At 37.0% G+C, this 20,688-nt stretch overlaps 5 protein-coding genes across 6 annotated transcripts in view; 2 read left to right on the forward strand and 3 right to left on the reverse strand.

Moving 5' to 3' along the window:
* Positions 1–281: 281 nt before the first annotated feature.
* Positions 282–5,321, reverse strand: LOC129801954 (juvenile hormone acid O-methyltransferase-like). Its single transcript, XM_055847454.1, has 3 exons — positions 5,087–5,321; positions 777–1,384; positions 282–707 (listed from the first exon to the last, which is right to left on the reverse strand). The coding sequence occupies exons 1-3, from the start codon at positions 5,149–5,151 to the stop codon at positions 508–510; spliced, it is 873 nt and encodes a 290-aa protein (XP_055703429.1). The 5' UTR covers positions 5,152–5,321; the 3' UTR covers positions 282–507.
* Positions 5,322–10,129: 4,808 nt separating this feature from the next.
* Positions 10,130–12,328, reverse strand: LOC129801958 (rab-like protein 6). The gene is made up of 4 exons (XM_055847458.1): positions 11,959–12,328; positions 11,423–11,886; positions 10,763–11,350; positions 10,130–10,699 (listed from the first exon to the last, which is right to left on the reverse strand). The coding sequence occupies exons 1-4, from the start codon at positions 12,080–12,082 to the stop codon at positions 10,268–10,270; spliced, it is 1,608 nt and encodes a 535-aa protein (XP_055703433.1). The 5' UTR covers positions 12,083–12,328; the 3' UTR covers positions 10,130–10,267.
* On the forward strand, positions 12,310–13,784 carry LOC129801963 (39S ribosomal protein L39, mitochondrial). The gene is made up of 2 exons (XM_055847462.1): positions 12,310–12,741; positions 12,816–13,784. Exons 1-2 carry the CDS (start codon positions 12,675–12,677, stop codon positions 13,736–13,738), a joined length of 990 nt encoding a protein of 329 aa, XP_055703437.1. The 5' UTR covers positions 12,310–12,674; the 3' UTR covers positions 13,739–13,784.
* Positions 13,785–13,792: 8 nt separating this feature from the next.
* Positions 13,793–18,621, reverse strand: LOC129801965 (zinc finger C4H2 domain-containing protein). 2 transcript variants are annotated; one of them, XM_055847466.1, is made up of 3 exons: positions 18,560–18,621; positions 17,526–18,146; positions 13,793–14,278 (listed from the first exon to the last, which is right to left on the reverse strand). In XM_055847466.1, exons 1-3 carry the CDS (start codon positions 18,619–18,621, stop codon positions 14,146–14,148), a joined length of 816 nt encoding a protein of 271 aa, XP_055703441.1. In that variant the 3' UTR covers positions 13,793–14,145. The 2 variants fall into 2 exon arrangements, with proteins under 2 accessions (XP_055703441.1, XP_055703440.1); XM_055847465.1 differs by having other exon boundaries at positions 17,502–18,146.
* Positions 18,622–19,008: 387 nt separating this feature from the next.
* Positions 19,009–20,688, forward strand: part of LOC129801955 (anillin-like) — a 44,669-nt gene continuing 42,989 nt past the window's right edge. Inside the window, exons 1-2 of the mRNA XM_055847455.1 lie at positions 19,009–19,074; positions 19,156–19,428. Coding sequence (XP_055703430.1) covers positions 19,057–19,074; positions 19,156–19,428 — 291 coding nt within the window. The 5' untranslated portion in view covers positions 19,009–19,056. The remainder of the gene's footprint in view (positions 19,075–19,155; positions 19,429–20,688) is intronic.

A 20,688-nucleotide genomic window follows, 5' to 3' on the forward strand; every position in this document is an offset into this window, starting at 1 on the left:
CTCTTTTCCAGAGTCATTTCCTAAATGACACAAATTCATTCTAAATCGGTTTCTTTAGATTTTTTTTAGTAGTCGCTATTTAGAAATACAGTTACCGTACAATTCCTAGATAATTTGTTATCATCGAAAAAATGTGTATTTTCGAGAGTAAATGTATGTGTACAGATTACGAATTATTAGACTGCAATCATTTTCTTTGGTGTATATATATATCATATATATACACAAATATTACTAAAAATAGATTTACGAATGGTTAATGCTAAAAATTTTAAAAAATGTTTTCTTTTGATTACTCGAAATTTCTCATTTATTGATCTTAGTCATATTTTGAGATAACGACAACTCTGTCTTTCTGAAAATTTCCTAGATTTTTCTAAGAAATTTAGCTTGTATTAGTAGTTTAAATTACCATAAGATGTATTTTATATATTCCACATTTCAAAACTGATTGTAAATGATAAACAAAAATCTCAAAATAATTCAGCTTATTGTTTATTATCCTTTTTATTTATTTTTTTGAATTAATGGTTTCTTGGCGGAAACAATTAAAATTTTGAAGAAACTCTCCGAGATCGGTTTAGTTTCATCCCTAAACTCATCAATCAAATTGAAAGATTTCATAAGTTCAACTTGATCTTGAAGGAGCTCATATTTGTCCTTCTCCGTCATATTGTTAGGAAACTCCGGAAAAGATTGCTGCGAGTCTGAAACAAGAAAAAATGAATCTTAATTATTCTAATGAAAAATTATTAAATGTAATTCACTTTTGAGACCTTTATATTTATCTGCTGTTGGAAAAGTAAATTCAAAGTCGTCAGTTTTCACGAGAATATCAGTAAATCCAGTAGATTTTAGGAGTCCTTCAATTGTCCCTTTTGGATCAGGGTCCTCTCTGTACGGAAATACGAAAACCTCACGAAATCTTTTGAGTTTGTCCTTCCATTTTGGAGTATCCATAAGCTGGAAAAACGCCTCAAAGATTGCTCCAGTGGAAAAGAGTATAATGAAGCAATCACCTCCTGGGGCTAACAACTCAAAAACGTTTTCAAACACTTTCCGTTGATCTCGAACGTACATGATACAAAAACTGGAAACGAATCGGTCAAAAACTCCTTTAACATGATCATCTTTCAAGCTCGCTCCGATATCCATTTCCAGAAAATCCACATTCTCGACATCATGTAATCGCGAGCGAGCTGCTTCAAGCATTTTCGGTGAGGCATCTGTACACAAGAGTTGCTTAAAGTTGCGAGGTAGCAAAGGCAAAAAGCACTGCTTGGTAACATCTCCAATGCCACAACCTACATCAATGCAGTGCTTGATATTTTCCCATTGAAGCTCGCTTCCATGTCGCTTTAGTAGTGTTTTAACACACTCACATCTGAAAAAAAGATTAATACTATTTATATTAGGTGAGATTCTTAATAATCATCGCAAAATCTCATGTCCTCCGATCGCGCTCAAACTTTAGTAAAGTATGTTTCTTGATCACGAATATTATGGGTGACTAAAGAACTTTCCTGTCCGTCCGTCTGGCCATTTTTTGGAGCTTAATATCATCTAAACTGAGAGAAACGCGGTTTTTTGGCAAGGGTTATACGTTATAATATTGAGTGAATTGCAACTTGGTGCATTAACCCCTACCTTCCACCCTTCCTTACGCCATTTGGGAAACCTGCGGTTTTCGGCAAAGGTTATATATCGGGTGAAAATTGCAACTTGGTGCATTGACCCCCCACCCCCCACCCCTCCTTCCGCCATTTTGAAGACCCCCCTTTTTTGTTTTCTCAATAGTTCAGTTATCGATCCGGCTCAAATTTTAGTAATGTTATTGCTGAGCCTTAGTGCTTTCGAATAAAAAAATAAAAAGTTCCCCCGATCCTCCGTGACCCGAACTAGATCTGCTCAATTTTTTTTTCATAAAATGATTCTAACTCCGGTTCTAATTATCCGAATTTGATCAATGAGGACTCTTGGAAAATTCTCGCGAAATGCCGCATTATAATCTTCTTCTACATAGGAAGTTCGTAAAACGCTATCATAAAGAACATTTTCCATTTTTTTAAGTTTCAGTAGACTCTCTCAAATTCGGGCATTTGGGACCGAAATGTCACTCAAATTAGAGAGAATTTCGGGCATCAAACTATTTGAAATGCAATGATTTTTTGTTCATCTGCGTACTCATATTAAGTTTAGATACTCATACTTATTGTGAATTGCATTAAAAAGTATGCGCCCGGATTAAAAAGTAGCCCGATCTTAAAAGAGCCGAACTAGCAAGAGTCTATTGTAATTAGTTCGGATCGGGCTGAAATTTCAGTTTGTTATACAGTAGTAGACTCTTCGATATCCAGCACTTCGATATCCGGGTGACAGCTGCCAAACACTGGCGGTTGATATATTCAAAATTATTTTCATTAAACATGAAGTTTGTCCAGAGTGAATTAAAGTATTATTAACATTGTATCGAAGTTTTTAATACATAATTGTAATAAAAAATGAAACATAAGCACACAATGAAGAAAATTCTCTTTTTCTTTGTCAGACAGAAAATAAATTCACACTGCACAAAATAGAAAAACCGTTGATCATTCAAAAAACCTAAATGTCATTTTGTCCCCCAGTCAGCCGGATATCGAAGAGTCTACTGTATTTAGCTGCATTTTATATCTGTCAAACAAAAAACTTTAGTCACTCGGACACCCCTGGCCCGAGCTATAAGGGGTCAAAATTCGACCGAATATCTCCGGTTCTAATTAACATTTTGACCTAAATTTTGTTATGTCTGTTCGTCACTTTCAGATGATAGTTCAGAACTTCACCACTGATGGCGCTGCGATAGCTTAAAAATTCAAACTATTTTTTCTCAAAAACGTCATTGTGAATTTTGATCAAATTTTAGGATTTTGTAGTCTAGGCTATGAAGTTTTCAAAAAGCGTCGTGGGTTCGCTATGGCTACAACAGAACCGGAGATATGAAGGGTCAAAGTTTGCAACATTCAATCATATCTTCCGTTCTATTTGACCAAATTTGGCGAGTGAGGGCGCAAATGAAAGCTCTCACGAAATACTAACACTTAGGACCAACTGTAGAGATGCCAAAATCTAAAAACCAATTTTTTAACATATAGCCTCAATTATCACAATTTCCGCTTAAACGATCTTGATGATTTCTTAGTCCTTTCTTTGTAAAGGACATTTATATCTATATTTCGTCCATACATAATTTTTTGCTCAGACAATGCCATCTGTCCGATTTTGTCAAAAAATCATTTTCCCTTTAAAAACGCATGGAAAGTAGGTACTGATATGACCGCTTTTACTCGATCACGTCATTTAAAAAAGATTTAATAATTTCAGAAATTTGATTCAAAATTACTGAATAACACAGGGCCGAATTTAGAAATGTGGAGGCCCAGTACCCATTTGTGGGGGCCCCAAAAATTTTACGTTTTCCAACAGTGCGACAGTGTGAACTATGCCAAGTCCTAAAACCTGATTTTATTTTTACTACTTGAAGAATTATACCGAGAAAACAATAGAATTCCTCAATTTTTTTGCCTATAAATTAGACAAGTTCAGTGAAGTTATATCATTGAAATTTTGAGTGATTCGAACTCTGGTTCAATTCATTTCTATAAATTTTACAGATCGATACAAAAAATACGCAAAACGAGAAATTTTACTAAATTCTCAGATTCGAGAGCACAATATCTTTAAAAGCTCTAAAGGTACATTTAAAAGTATATCGTGTTGATTTCATCCAGAAATATTAAGAATTAGGGTAAGAGCTCATAATTTTGGACAGTTTCTAAATTAGAACACTTTGAGGGTAAAATTGGACACTAAAAATAAATTGATTAAAATTATGGATTAATATTTTAATATTTGATGAATAATGAATTCTATCTTAATATTTGTTCTTTTTGGATGATTTTAACATAACTGTTTTTTCATAAGTTTTTCGCAAAATCTATCCTTAAGTGGTCGACATAGGGTACTTTACCTTATTAAAACTAATTTTAGTAAAAAAGACGATAAATAGCTTGCCAAGTTTCTAAACAACCCTTCTGAAAAGAGAGTAACAAAAAAATCAATTGGTATTGAAAATATCGCACTTCAAACTTAGAACATTGATGCTTATAAGCATCCTCGCTGTACAAAATAATGAGCCCTTACCCTACGGCTATTAGAGAAGATTTTAAATTTTTTAAAAAATTGAAAAAAATCGCAAGATAAGGGGTCATGACTTTAAATGCTCTAATCGCCAATTGCAATTTAATTTGCTTTTTTTTGTTAATAATTTTTATTTCCTGACAATTTAACCATGGTAGACGTCTTAAATGTGGAGGCCCCTAAGATGTGGAGGCCCGCCCGGTGCCGTAGCCTCAGGGAACCCACCTAAATCCGGCGCTGGAATAACATCTCCTTACTTCTACTCCAACACGAATTTGCATGCAATCCGAATTTGCTGACGGTAATAATCTCACCTACAATAAACTGATCTAGGTTTATCTGTCTATTTAAAATGACTCAATCAACATCTCATAAAATATAAGACAACCAGACGAGCAAGCTTGTTCCAGGGTAATGTCTCCAAATATGTCCAAGCACAATACAAACATGTATATTTACACTCTTATTCGTGCATAATCAATTGCTAATTAGAGATAAATTTTACCTTTTATAACTTTATACTTTTTGCTATTTTTTCATCAATGGAACCTAGGGATTAGAGTTCCCTAAAACATATTCACTATTTAAAAAAAATCGCACTACGGGTTTACGAACAATACCAATAAACATGGTATTGAAAGGGTACGGTACGGAGGAGCATCAGGGGGAAAATGAAAGAAATGTTAACGGTTCCTGGGTCGAGTTATAGGGGTTCCCTAAAATGTCCCAAGTCTTTATCTTTTACGGTTTGGACTCTAAATCTAGCGAAAGACAAACAGCGTGAAGTCATTAGAAAGTGGAAATTTTCGGCGGTGAAAAAATCGGGGGATTATTATATAACGCTCTAATTATGGAGTTTGAGCCGTAATATTAATATATTTCACAGTAAATTCCACACACTATATACCTTATATGTGCTGATTTGGAGTAATTTTCGGTATTGTATTTGTCGTAAACGTGATGCGTGTTCATTTCTGTGATGCAAGAGACAGACTGAGTTGAAGATCTCAAATCAGAATGTACTGACCTCTGTATCAAAAATGTTATCTAATACACATTTATCTATTAACATTGTGTGAAAGTTCTGAATTGCTTTGCCTCCGTTGCGATGCTTCAAAAAATTTATTTGTGTTTATTAATATACGCACATTTGAGTCTTATAATGATATCTCTAAAAGATATTTAGCGGCGAAAACTTCGAAAAATGACAAATAAATCTTAACCCATTCAGTCAATGTACCAGAAATACTTGAGATAGAATGTTCATATTTTTGGGATTTGTTTCCTACAGACTAATAGATGAATTTTTTGAAAAGAAAAAAAATTTAGCTTTCATGGGGGCACGGGGAGCCCCTGTTAAACGTCTTAACGGTCGCTGAATTTAAATTCTGTGCATTTTAATTCATTACAAACTCTATTGCTTTAGATAGAGTAACTATCCAAGAACACAAATTGGCAACTAGAATTCAAATTAGGAAGGAGGAAAGAGGCCAATTTTAACAAATTCGACAGAATGTCGCATTTTCCGTCCGCCATTTTGAGCAAAAATTTTACATGACCTTCCGCGAAGCAAGAAAACAATAACAAAATGTATTCCCATCTCTGTCGGACTATTTTTCTCACGAAATTGAAGAACTAAAATTACTAAAAATCCATTCCCGACAGCAATTCGGATTAAAATTGCCCGGGAATAAATCATCTAAAATCACTCAATTTGCGTATGATTTATAATACCATGGTAAGGAATGGGTTAAATATATTGAACTATCTGAACCGAATAGTACCCCTTTTTCCCTTTGGAATAACCCTAATCATTCAGCCCATATTGTATAGATCGGGCTCAAATTTTATTATTAGCAAACAGGCCCATAATTGTTTGGGTCAAAAAACTTGTCTTCTCCGACCAAGTCTCCAATTACCGGCTCGAGATATTGTTGCAAAAACCTCTTTAAAAAATTAATATTCAGGAATACAATTATACCTGAGATTCTCGCATGACTTTGAAAAAGTGAATGAAGTTAATGTTTTAGAGTAAATTCACTCAGAGTAAAATTTAGTCTTCAAAATTCTATTGTATATATTTCATATTAAATTTTTAACAACAATTTATATTAAGTGATAATCCTAAATGTGAACTATTTTGTAATAATTAAATATTAAGAAATAAAATCTGCAATTGGTCTCAAAAGTTTGTTGACTCATCCAGTTTTGCAGAATTTTATTAAAAAAAAAAAACATTTTTTTTAGATTTTAATTTATAATGTCCATTCTGTCCATTCTACGTGCTTACTAAATTACTTTATACAGAGAAGCAAAATCCATAGTGGTAAGCCCGGATAAGCTTATGGTAGCTGAGATTCTTTGCATGAAACCTCGGAGTGCTTGCAAATCGGATTGCGTGAAAATTCGATTGTGCGTTGAATTTTAGGGGTTAGACTCGCGTCGAGCCCATTTTATCCGTTTGTGCCGCCAAAAATAGTTTGCTCGACGCAATGTTTTACTTCAAAATTGAACACACAATCGAATTTTTACGCATTTCCGAGTTGCAAGCACCTCGAATTATAATTATTTCGAGGTCACCTGAAGGTCACCCGAGGTCACTGAATATTTTCTATTTTAAATAGTTTGAGTACATAAGGACAACAAAAGAAAAAAAAAGTTCATTGAAATCGGTCAATTAACCTTAACCCTTTAAGGACGATTGGAACACCGGTGTCCCATAAAAAAATAATTTTTCCAGACTACCTAAAGTTATTTTTTTCTTATGTCTGTACATAATTGCAAAGTAGAAGGTTGAAAGAATCTAGAATATTTCTTACAAGTCCCTAGCTATTTGCTATGTAATAAATATTTAAGCTCAAAAATGGCGAATTTTTAAATTCCCAAAATCATAATTGATTTTATTTATTTTTTATACTTCCAATTTTTTTTAAGCAAAACCCTTTTGGCAATAAAAACTACAATAATCATACGTAATATTTTTCATTAAAGCGAAAAATATTATTCATTGGTATTGTCAGAAAAATTATTTAAATTTTTGGGCTATTTTTGTCCCTATCGTTCATAGAAGCACAAAATACACCGAATCAGAATCTGTTGGACTTTCGAAGGTTAGATGTAATAAGACTTATCATTGATTATGTTTCTCAGTTTAATTTTTTTATTGTTGATTTTCAGTCCGTAAAAAGTGTCTCGTCGTTAAAGGGTTAAGAGATAAAGTCCGGTCAATTTCGATATAGTAAGGCGGGGTACGGTCGGGTAAAGTGGAGTGGGGACAGATTCGACCCATCGTCTCGATCACAGATAAAATATACTAAAATTTCGACGAACTTACTTCATAAACACCGAAAATGCAGTCCGGTAAAGATATTCTTGATTATAGCTCAGGTCAGGAAACATCGAGGGAGGAGGGAGGAGTGCGATCCACCGTTTGAAAGGTCTCGACCTCAGCTACACATACTAAAATTTAAAGAAAAACATCGTCTAGTTTCCGAAATATTCGAAATCGAAATTTCTAAAATCGATTTTTCGATTAATCTGACTTTCGATTAAATCGAATGAAATTGGGATGTGAAAAAAGTTGTAGCTGTAGGTAGTATTCCACGAGAGCTTTCCAAAAAAATGTGTCATTTATTCGTAAATGTTTGTTTTTCTGTCGCACATTTTACGAACGTTTACGAACAAATGACAAAATTTGACGAACATTTTTTGTCTGTTTATGAACATTTACGAACAAATGTTTGTAAAAGTACAAAAAATGTTCGTCAAATGATCATGTTACGAACAATGTTTGTGAAAAAAGTACAAACTTTTACAAACTTGTTTGTGGGTTATACGATTCACGAGCATTTTGTAACTCCCCCATAGGAATTCACAAACATTTAGGAACATTTTTACAAAATATTTTTTTTCTGTGTATATACCTACCTTTCATTTTCTTGAATGCCACTTAATTCCATAAAAATGATTATGCGTGTAACTAGGGGAAAGTACTCTCCCTTCGAACGTTCATGCCTTCGAATAATGTGATTTTTTTTTTAGTTTTCCTAAAAGACTTACGCTTTTCTATTAAATATTAGTTAGCTTATTATCAATTATTGATAATTATGTGATAATCATGTGCAAGTCTCTTAAGCTGCATGGCTATACATTAGACATTATTTATTGAAATATTTCTTTTCAATGTCAAATATTGACAAGGATTGCCTCCACATTGCAAAGATTTATTGACATAAATGTTTCAATATTGAAGAAAATTGTCCAGTGTGTAGGCAAATATTGAAATATTTGTTTCAATATGGAACATTTTATTCAATATTTTATTTCATTATTTTGAATGGCTACAAACTAGGCCAAATTATTTCAATAAAAAATTTCAAAGTCACATTGAAATACAATTTCAAAGAAATTCTAAATATCAAATTGATTTGATATTTCTTTCAATATTTTTTAATGGTCAGGAGCGTCAGGAGGAATCTTCGTCCTTCAGAACATCACAGAACTGCTGGATTTTCCTTGTTCATGAATGAAAACACATCCAAGATCAAAATCCAAGTCAAGACACATCTCTCCTGCTTCCTCCAGAAATCCCGGATTCTTGGAATTTGGTTATATATTTTGTTCAATCTTCTCAAGAACCCAACTTGGTCAGCACTAATCACCTGCTTCCTCCAGAAAATCTCAGAACTTCTGGGATTTTCTTGAATATTATGCCCAAAACACTTCAGATACATTCTGTGGTCAGAGGATTTCTGGAGCTTCCTCCAGAAAATCCCAGTCTTCTGGGATTTTCTTGTTCATTATGCCCAAAACACTTCAGATACATTCTGTGGTCAGAGGATTTCTGGAGCTTCCTCCAGAAATCCCAGATCTTCTGGGATTTTCTTGTTCATTATGCACAAAACACTTCAGATACATTCTGTGGTCAGAGGATTTCTGGAGCTTCCTCCAGAAATCCCAGATCTTCTGGGATTTTCTTGTTCATTATGCACAAAACACTTCAGATACATTCTGTGGTCAGAGGATTTCTGGAGCTTCCTCCAGAAAATCCCACATCTTCTGGGATTTTCTTGTTCATTATGCCCAAAGCACTTGAGATACATTCTGTGGTCAGAGGATACCTGGAGCTTCCTCCAGGAAATCCCACTTCATATAAGGATAATTTTATGATACGAATTGGAATCCTACAGAGGAAACGAAGGCTTGTGGTTGTAGCCACACGGTATGGTATGATACGAAGCATAATCCTGAAAGTCTGTGAGAATTCAAGTTATTAATTCAATTTGGCTTTTGTTTTTAATCTGAAGTGTTTTTGACATAATATACAAGAAAATCCCAGAAGATCTGGGATTTCTGGAGGAAGCTCCATGGATCCTCTGACCATAGTGTTTTTGACATAATATACAAGAAAATCCCAGAAGATCTGGGATTTCTTGGAGGAAGCTCCAGGGATCCTCTGACCACGGAATGTATCTCAAGTGTTTTGGGCATAATGAACAAAAAAATCCCAGAAGATCTGGAATTTCTGGAGGAAGCTCCAGAAATCCTCTGACCAACTTGGTTATTTTTGGGTGTTCTTGACAAAATACGGAAGAAATCCCAGAAGATATGTGAATCCCTGACTAGACTGGTGTTTTTAATATTGAAGTTTTAATATTGAAGTCAATTTGTGCAGTGAGTAGGCAATTATTGAAATATTGGTTTCAATATTCGCTTCAATATTGAAATTACTTTTCAATGTCACTTTGAAATGCTATTATTTCAATAATTTGTCTTAATGTGTAGACAGCTTAAGATTGGGGAAATATCCAAAAATCTCTCTTTAACACCGCAATACTTTATTTTTTTATTAATACTCTTCCAATTGGAAGATAATATTCAGGAAGCAGGTACAATATCTCGCTCAAGCATTCAATTCCAGCACATTCGAGAAAGGAGAAATTCTTTTGGATAGGTGTAAAAAAAATTTATTAAACGTAAAAAAAAAACGAGTCGTTGGATAAGAAAAAAATCTCAAAGGGATAAAATGAGCTAAAAAAAATAAATCAACAAAATCTCAGGAGGCGGAAGATTTCACGGATCTCCTCTACTAAATACATTCATATCCATCGGCAGACTGTGGTCCTGAATCCTCCTGTTCATGATCCCGTGACTTGCGTTTCTTCTTCTTGCGCTCCTCTCGATCCTTCTTCTCCTTCTTCTCTTTCTTCTTCTTCTGCGACTTTCGTCGTTCGCCAGATTCTTCCGCCGGCACATCTTCAGCATCTGGTGTCACATCTTGGTGAATACTAACTGTTATGGTGGAATCCTCACCACCTTCGGGAGATCTTCGCTGTTGAACACTGGAATCCATGATCCACGAGTCAAAATCCACTTCATCCAGGACAGTCTTCGGAGTAACTTTTGCAATGACTTCGAGTTCATCACTTGAGATGGTTTGACGGCTCTCCGGGGCACTTTTCACTGGAATTGGCTCCTCATCTTCATCATCATCGGCAAATTCTTCCTCAAATCGAGCCACCTAAGGAATAGATAGATCCACAGAATTGGGAGAAATTGTTCCAGGGAGTCTGGGAGAAATTACCTGAGGATTGGCACCTTCAGTGTCACTCTCAGACTCATTTCCGCCGGCAGATCTGACCTGAATCTTGGCCGTGGGTGTCACTGGGCAATCATCGAAGAAATCTTTATCCAGTCCACCACCTCCCTCGGGGCAGAAATCCTCCACACTAGTGATCTTCTCCATCTCATTGACGCTCAACTGACTCACATCTGACACCAGAGTTGCGAGATTCCTCTGTTGAGGCTTCTTCTCAGGCACCTGCCCAGGAATTACAATTGGCTGCCCCCCACCCACAATTATACTCTTAGTAGGCCGGAATTCCGGAACAGCTGGCTGAACGGCCACAGCACTCTTAGCATCAGCCATTTGTCTCCGTCTGCTGACCAATTGATCAAGAAATTGCCCATAGTCTGAATCTCCAGATTTGAGAAATTCCACAATCTCAAAACTGCAAATTTCAGCATCACGGCGATTCCTCTCCAATTGGGCCAGGAGGGTGTCTCGCTGGAGTTTGAGGAAGGGCAATCCAAGGAATTTGTGCAGGAGCCTCAGTCCGAAGCCATTTCGCATGGAACTCTCACCGTACAGTACTTCGCCAGGGCGATCAGCCTAAGAAAACATTTAAATTCCTGTCAGATTGACAGAAAATTGCCTGTCAACGTGACAGGTGTCATCCTTTACCTGAAAACCTTCAACTAGAGCCACAGCCTGGCCCGTGGAGACTACTCTGTGATGATTCATGTCACAGTGATTCCCCAGGACCAAGACTGGAATCTCCGGGGGCACCTTGGGGAGTTCCCTGGACACATAATCAAACGTCCAGGCCTTGGTGATGTCCATCATCAGAACAACACCATGGGTGCCCTTGTAGACATCCAAGAACTCAGCATCTAGTGCTGGAGTCTCAGCTGGAGCAGTATTTGTGGCCAATTTGAGGCTTGTCTGTCGAACCCTAGCCTTCCCTCGATCCACAACATCCCACACCTCGACTTTAACCACATCCTCAGTGGCTTTGAAACTCCACTGAATGGATGCCACTTGGATCTGTTCAGTTGGTGTATAAGCCTCCACGAAGGAGCGCCCCTGGAGGCGCTCCAATAAGCACGATTTGCCCACATTTCTGTCTCCCTTTATGATTATTTTCACTAAAAATTTCAGGCACATTATTTTGAGATCCCCCAAAAAATCAACAAAATGGATAAAATTCCTAAACTTACTGTTGTACTGTACACCCCGGGCGAATTTCTTCTGAAGGGACCCCGACATGGCATGACCAGCTGTCTCTGGAGGCCCTGCAGAAGCCTCCGACTTCGCAGTGAGTTTCTTAAATGCGGAAAACATGATGGAACGGTAATATTACGCACAGTCCACTCAAAACTTTTGCATTTTGTAAAAGATTTCACTTCACTATTTCAACTTTTTTCATGCAATTTTTACTTTTTATTCCATTATTTTTCACTTAAGGGCGGATTTTCTACCACAAGTTGGATTTTCCGTGGAAAACAGGGGATTTTCGTGGGCAGAAAGTGCCTTGTGTGGGATGTTTGGAGACTTTCTCCAGCTGTCACTGACATTTCCATGAAAGTCTCCAAGTCTCCAAAGGTGATTGCCCCTGGGATTTTCATGAGAATATAGTTAAGAAAGTGGTTAAAACACAACCGGAAGTTAAGAAGAAAGTACCTAAAATATTGTATTTTGACTAATCTATCTCAAGTTATCATCACATGACAAAATCATTCAGGTTTTTACAGTTTTTCCATGCAAAAATAATAATATGAGGTTATGGTTCATTTTTGTGAGGTTAAATTGATCAATCTTAAAAACATAGAAAACATCCGGTTGAGAAAAAAGGGAACAAATTTAATATTTCCCTAGCTTTTCTGGAATTTTCACTTGCAAAATTAGTATAATAAATCCATAATAAAAGATCACAATGAGTCTCCGGACTTCATTCCGGTTAGCGACAATTAATTTAGCTGGGATTCGTCATATCCCGAAAAGTAAGTTTTGTAATTATTTTTTCAGGATTTCATTGCAATTTCTGGAATTTTTCACAAATATTTTGTATTTTCAGGAGAAATATCATACAATGAGATCTCCCGACGTAGGAGTGAACTGTTTTCAGCAGAACAAAAGGCTCAGCAGGAGCAAATTGGGCGAATTGAGAGGATTGAGGTTAGATACTTGGGGCTTCCACAGGACACCACGCTAATGATGAACCGTAACATGTCAACTCCCTACAATTGTGCTCAACATCTCAGCGAATTCCATTGCAAGAAATCAGCACTGGCCCTAATTGATGGGAATGTACCGTGGGACATGCATAGACCCCTTGCAGATTCCTGCACCCTGCAACTCCTCACATTCACCTCTCCTGATCCCTATGCTGTCAATCGTGCATTCTGGCGCACATGCAGCTTCCTCCTGGGTGCTGTCCTCTCAAGCACATTCAAGGACGAAGCCCGTGTGCAGCTCCACAGTTTCCCATCACCAAATGTCCGGTCCGGGAGTTTTATCTACGACGTAGCTCTGGCTCAGCAGGACTGGGTGCCCACTCTGCAGGAACTGAAAACCCTCTCGGCCGAAATGGTGAAGCTCGCAGCTCGAGATCTTCCCATTCAGCGCCTGGAAGTAGGTCATGAACTTGCTCTGGACATCTTCCGGGAAAACCCCTTCAAAACCCAACAGATTCCCAGTATCGCCAGCAAGAACGACGGTCGAGTGGTAATCTATCGTGTTGGGGATCATGTGGACATCAGTCGAGGACCTATGGTGACCTCAACTCGTCACCTGGGACGCTGTACTATCGCTGCTGTTCATCCCATCGGGCGTCTCAGTGATTCAGATGCCCTCTATCGCTTCCAGGGTGTTGCCCTGCCGCCTGACTTCATAGTGAATCACATAGCCTACGGAATATTGGAGAACCGAGCCAGGAAACTCAATCCAGCTCGTCTTCCCACTGAGACAGACGACAATATCGAAGCAAAATTGGCTTGAAAAACTTGAGCAAAAAAATAAATAAAAGTGCATTTTTAGAAGAAAACTAGAAAATTTTCTTTCTTATTCTTTATTTCTGCGAAATACATCTATTTCCTATCGTATATCATTACTGGCTTAAAAAGTCTTAGATCCTAAGAGAAAAATTATTTTCTGTGTGAAAATTAAATTGAGAGAAAAATCTATGTTCATCTTTTCACTTTTGACACGCATTAATTCGGTTTTACTTTCGCTGCTTAGACGACACTTTTTTCTCAAAGAACTCCACGATAGATAAACCACCAGACGCACAGAAAGTCACTGGAAATAAAAGGTGAGCCAGCGAAAGTCACCGATCTTATCCCTAAAGGTACCTAATCCTAGAAAATTACTGTATTTTCTGTCTGAAAAACCACCCCTCTTCTGGTTTAGTGATCCTTCTTTTTGGGCTTCTTGGGGTTCCGGGAACGACTCTTTGCCTTGCAAAGAGGACAAATGGGGGCATTTCGGTGGATCTGTTGATGACATGATAGGCAGGATTTCATCGGAGGTGGTTGTTGCCTGTAAAATATATAATTAGCAAAGCAATTTAGCGTACAGAAAAAAACTCATCAATCTTTGGACATCATACGGTGGAAACACATTAACATAGAACTTCATCATAGATCCTTATTTTTTCTTCCTGCTACAGAGAGTTCCGCTTTGAAAGAAATTTTCGGGACCGAAAAACAGCCTCTGAATAAACTCCAATGATACAGAAAAATTGCATACTCACAGGAGATATCTTTGGAAAAAACTTACGGAAACGCCGTGATGTATGCAAAATATTTATGGCGCCAAGTTTTTAGTCTACACTTAGTCCCGGCATTAAGTCCTAGGGGCATTTAAAAAAAATTATTGGCTCCCGGCCTCTCTATAGTAATGCTTGATGGAACCGTCGTGAGAAATACCGCCCAAGTCTAGTTGTTCTGTAAAATTATCGGTTTTCAAAGCTATCTCACAAGCTGGTCATGAGATTTGGTTAATGAGCGAAAAAGTAAGATTGCGAATACAAGCTGCAGTGCAGAGATGAGGTACCTCCGGGGGGTTAAGGGAATCACTCGCCGAGATTGAGTGAGGAACGTAGCCGTTCGTGAGGAGCTAAGAGTCGAGGAGCTGTTTCTTCATGTTATAAGATCACAACTTCTATGGTATGAGCATGTTCAGCGCATGAATAGAGAAAAATTTCCCAGAACATCTTCCCGAAGTGGCGGAAGATCGGCAGGCGTGGACTGATCACCTGTATGTCCTAAGCGCGCGACCCCAATGGGGATAAACGGTTGAAAATGATGATGATAGCTTCCAATAGTAGACAATTCATATCAAACTCATTCAGTACGTTTTTACTTAAACCGGAACTCTCAGTATTATTAACAATAGGGAAATCTGGAAGTCGTCGGGAAGAAACAATTGCTCATGGAAACACATCAACTATCTCCAGAGCTTTCGGTTCGATCTGCAAGCCCAAAAAGAATTGATTCCTTGAGTGATTGTATCTTCCCTACCATTTCCGCATTTCCCTATTGTTGATTGCAGCTTCACGTCGGGTTTTCCTACAATTTCTGTATTTTTTTTTATTATGGGTCCATCTGGAAGATGAACCCCTAACTCAAAGAAAGAACAATAATCCGATTTTTTTTAATTTTTTACCACACAAGGTCAAATACGAAGCGGACATCTGTCATATTGTCTCCCAATCATCCGGATTACAAAGCGAGCACTGTACCCCTAAATGTATACAATTTTTTTGAGGCGGTAAATTTGAAATTAACTTCTTGTGCACCGTTGGTGCTGAAAATAGCTCGAGAAATTGGTGCCAAATATATTTTCTATTTTTACAGTGTTTCTGTAACGTATTCGAAAGCAATCTCCCGGCGGTAAGCAAATTTTCTGAATGCATAAAGCCATTTCGCGCGATTTTTTTCGATCCCGAAAATATACATAGTTCCGGGACCCGTTGTAAGAGGTCAAATGGTCAGAAATATCGGCTTCCGGTCTTCAGTGACCCCTCTAACAAAACTTGGAATCTAACAGAAATCACTCGGTAAATAAGCACACAATGACTTCCACGATTGCGAAATAGAAATCTGATCTATTTCTTGGCCTAGATTAGCCCAAAAAAACTACTGAATCGTCGATGAACTGAAGTTAGCTTTTCATTGTGAATGGACTCACATTCTGGAAGTCCAAGTTCGGGTACGGTGCAGTGGGTGCAATGTGTTCATCCGCAAACTTATGGCCTCTATAGACTAGTAAAAGTTATGTCCATATTGAAGCAAATTATATACGTTTGTGTAGGAAAAACTCTTCACTATGGACATAAATTTCTCAAGTGTGTACAATGAGAAAAAAAGAGGCTGCGATTAACTTTTTTCCTCAGAACTTTAACACTTTTTAAGTGTAAAAATATATCAACATTTTTTAATGTTAATTTTACACCTTTTAAGGGTAAAATCAACATGAAAGAAGGGTAACTTTAACCCATAATACACCTAAAAAGGGTAATATTTACACCATTTTCGGATCAATACTTCAGGGTAAAAATTAACATTTCCGGAAAGTTATTTTAACTTTTTCGGATTTCTCTCTCTCAGTGTAGAGGCCATATGGCCGTAGTGTGTGCCAAAAATGGTTAAGTTGTAAGATTAATCGATTCCGCAGCTAAAGTCCTTGCCGTTGTTATTAATTTCCTACGGAATGATTGGGTACACACTGTTCCTTGTCCCTAGGGCTGACCTTCTGAGTGGGAGGTGAAAGGTATAGCAATTTTAACACAGAGGGCGAAAGTGCCTTTGGATGGTATGTATTAGTTTCTCACTGGGCTGGCAGTTCATTCTGAGTTGTCTTCTAAATTACACCCTTAACAAGAGATTTCTTCTTCGTAATGTGCCCATTTCCCAAGACCGCGGATCATTCGTCTAACAAAGTGGAAAATTTTAAATAGATTCTCAAATATTGAAAGGTTTCGACTTTTTTTTTGTCGTTCGCACCAAAAAGTTCACCCAATTTTGAATCAGATTTATTGAATTTCAGCGCCATCTGTGACTATCGCATGTAATTCTGATATTCTAAAAAGTTTTGACATGACTATTAATCCTGTGCGAATGCGTTCTCAAGCACAGTTTCGCTTAAGAAATAATTTTAAAAATATCTTTCAATGTTTTTAAAAACCAATATGATGAACCTGTGAAAACTGAGACTTCTAGATTAACGTTACTACTAAAAAAAACCTTATTTTTTATCTTTTAGCTTTTATAGCTGTCTCTAATAAAAATTTATTTATAGGACTGGAAAAAGACAAGGCCGAAAAGAGAAGAAGAGTTAATTAAAACTTCTAAAATAAATTGTCGCAAGGAAAGGCAATAATATCTAGTTTTAGAGGATTCATTCGTCCTGAAAGGCTTAAAAAAGACGTAATAAAAATTTTAAGTAACATTAGCATAAGATCCTATGTTCTATGTTAATATGTTTTCACCGTTTTCACAGTTTCCACATTTGAATGAAACAAAAGAATTCTCAAGTAAATTTAAATAAAAAAAACATCGCCAGAATTGACGGACCTTCATAAAAAAAAATAATTAAAAATAAACAAATTAAAGAATATTAAATTAAATTTTAAAATAAAAAATAATAAAAAAGGAATTTCCATGGACTTTTAAGTTAATTTATTTAGGATAAAGGAGAATATAGGGTAGGAAGGCAGGAAGTTCCAAAACTAAAGAAAAATAAAACAAAAGAAAATCACCTCAAACTGACATTGAACTCAGACCTGAAGGTTGGATGGCCGATGCTGATAGCGTGCGGCTGCTGGAGTCGATTTGTCGGCATATCTGGCTTGGAAGCAGCCTGAGCTGCTGCTCTGATGGGATTGACCGGTGTAGGGGCGAGGAATTGAGATGGAGCCGAGGGAGACAATGAAGCAGACGCCACGTCGGGTGCCAGAGAATGAGGAAGAACAGGAGGCCTCGCAAAGGCCCCTGCTGAGCCACCGTGAGTCACATGACTGGGACCTTTGGCCCCATAGAATGCCTGAAAGCGATCAGGAGCAATTGTAGTGCCTTCTTCCTCATGGAGTTCCGGAAGGCGCTCCAGTCCCAGATATTCCCGACGCATGTGATCAATCTCAGACTTTAGTGGCACGTATTCTTCGTGCATTCGATTGGCCATACTTAGGGCTCGTGAACGATTCTCTTCTGCCTGTTTGATCACACTCTCCATCGTATTGATATCAGCATGAATCTGACGAAGTTCCTCAACGTGACTCATTTTTTCCTGGAGCAGCAGTTCCATTTCACGCCGATACTCAGCCAGACATTTCTCCTCAGCATCACTGTTTTCCACCTCTCGGACAATTTTCATCTTAAGCTTCTCCAGATGGATGGTTTTTTGCCTGAAAATCAACATTTTCATCTCAAAATCCTCGAATTTATTAAAAGGATCATATGGAATCCTTTAACGGACATCTTTATAAAATTGTCGAAAAGTTCACTGCGCCATCTCATTATTCAAAATAGAAATGAATTTTTTTTATTAAATCATAGAAAATTATTTTTTAGATTTTCCTATCAAAAACTCATTAAAACTTGATTTTTATAATCAATGAAAATAGTAAAAACAAGCGAAATATAATCAAAGTTTCTCAAAGTAAATAAGAGAACAGAAAATTCATAGTAACAAATTTAGAAGTGTGTTCCACTTTATATACCTTCGAAAAAACTTGTTTTTCTTGTCTATTTGAAAAAGTTACACCTGGAAAATCTTCCCGCGGGTTCAAAAAATATTTATCAGTGATAAAATACTTACCGGATGTCCTTCATTGCTTCCAATTTAGCATAAATTGTCCTTTCTTCTGTGGCTGTTGCCATTTTGTCAATCTCCTTTGTCTCAGTACACTCTCGATTTTCTCACAGAAATAGCTCCTACAAACACAAAATTCTTTCGAAATATCAACCACTGCACCTTGTTCTTTCACAAACTACTAAATTCTACCCTAAAAAAGCACTTTTTCAGCCGTAATACAGCAATTTTCAGGAAGCCGAACCCACAGAAAAACACAATTACATCAAATAATACTGTGTTGAGTCACTGAATGAAATATTGGCGCTAGTGTCGCGGACGCTCGCAACTGCTGTCATATTTGAATTTCTGAAATCCATCGTACGCTTTGCATTTATTGTTTTACAGTTTTGTGTTTTTCATCCTGTAAATTTTGTAAAATCCTCATTATTGGTGTTCTGTGTCGTGTTTTATGATCTTCTGATTGTATACAGTATTGAGAGGAATAGAATTCGTCTGTGGAGATGGATCCATTTACGCAGGTAATACATAATTTTCGTTATTAATGTGCTTCCGGAGGAGCTCACGTTTTCTTTGGCTTTTTTTTTGGGGGGGATACACAGAGAATACTCGATCGTGCCGAGCAACGGAGTAAGCAACTGGGTATCAGCAATCCCGTAGCAAAGGTGCCCTTGGGTGAGAACAGTGCTGAGACGAGTCTCAGTAGTATGGGGAGCACTAAGTCTCCTGTCCGGAAAGCTATCCCGGCCGAAAGGATGAGCACGGAAGGGAAGAATGTGTTAACCTACGTTGCTAACACGAGTGGAGGAAATGATGCTGATAAGTTCGATAACATTTCCGTTGAGATTAACATTACAACGGATTCTAATGTGGGGGTAAGTGAAATTGTGTTCCAGAGCTAAGAGTCGAAACGGCCCAAAGTGGCTACTTATTATTTTTTGTGGTTTTTCTAGAATTTTTGTGATAAAAGAGATGAGAAAACGAATTTGTTCATAAGGAAGTGGAAAGCTTTTTCAAATTGCTAAATTATGAGTTTACGCAATATTTTTTTGATATTTCATAAAGTCAAATATTAATTTTTACTTTAATCTATAAATCGGAACATCAATTTTTTTTTTGAAAATTTGGCTTTGTGTCGCGAAATAAACAGCTCTTTGATATTTGGATAACAACGGCAAAACATGAGAAAGACAAGAAAAAAAACCATTCGCATTTTTATCTGCAATTTTCGGTCCCAGCCGAATATCGGAATGTTCAATGTATCTTAGTAGGCCTTCGCTTATCCGTGGATTTGAGACAAAAAATGTTGCAAGGGAGATTAGCTTACGTAAAACCGTTTATAATCTGTAAGAATTTTCTGTAGTGAATCCTGACCTGGTCGAGCAGAAATCTATATTTATCCTTTCACATTTTAAAGAATATTATAACACGAAAAACTTCTCACTTTTGAGATATTTCGCGAGATGAACAAACTTTTTAAATATCATTTTGGTACCCGGATTATTTTACAGGACGAAGAGTAGCCGGATAAGCAAGAGTCATCTACAATTTCATTAAATACTATGCTATCTCAATATGACGAAATTTCAGGTACACAATTTAACATTAAGATATTCTTTTTCATGAGGTTTCATTGATTTATATATGTGATATCTAAATTTATTTGTCCTGAAATATACATCGTATAATTATGATTTCCGAGCGGGGAAATCAGAAAGTTAAAAATAAAGAAGACTTCTTGCTTCTTTCGATGTCCACTTTATTCTATCCAAAATTGTGTTTTTACATCTAATATAGCTTTTGAGCCACTGCTCAAGATCTCTGTGATTCAATAGTAAGAATAATGAGATCACTCTTGTGGTTCATTAATGGGTTCTCTGAATTTCTCCCTTTTAATTATGAAGCTAATTTGCTCAAATTCGCTGTAGTTCTACCTATTTTATCGTGATTCTTTATAATTGAGCGCTTTTTGTGGAATTTTTAAAGTCTTTGACGCCCAAATCTATAGATAAATCAGATGACATTTTGCCCCAAATGCCCAATTCAGAGATTGTCTTCTGTATTTGCTTGCACCGGGCGGGATTCGAACTCACAACATTGGGAGTCGAGTCAGAGATCTCATCCGCCCACCCAAG

The sequence above is a fragment of the Phlebotomus papatasi genome, chromosome 2 (genome assembly GCF_024763615.1).
Source record: "Phlebotomus papatasi isolate M1 chromosome 2, Ppap_2.1, whole genome shotgun sequence".
Taxonomy (NCBI): domain Eukaryota; kingdom Metazoa; phylum Arthropoda; class Insecta; order Diptera; family Psychodidae; genus Phlebotomus; species Phlebotomus papatasi.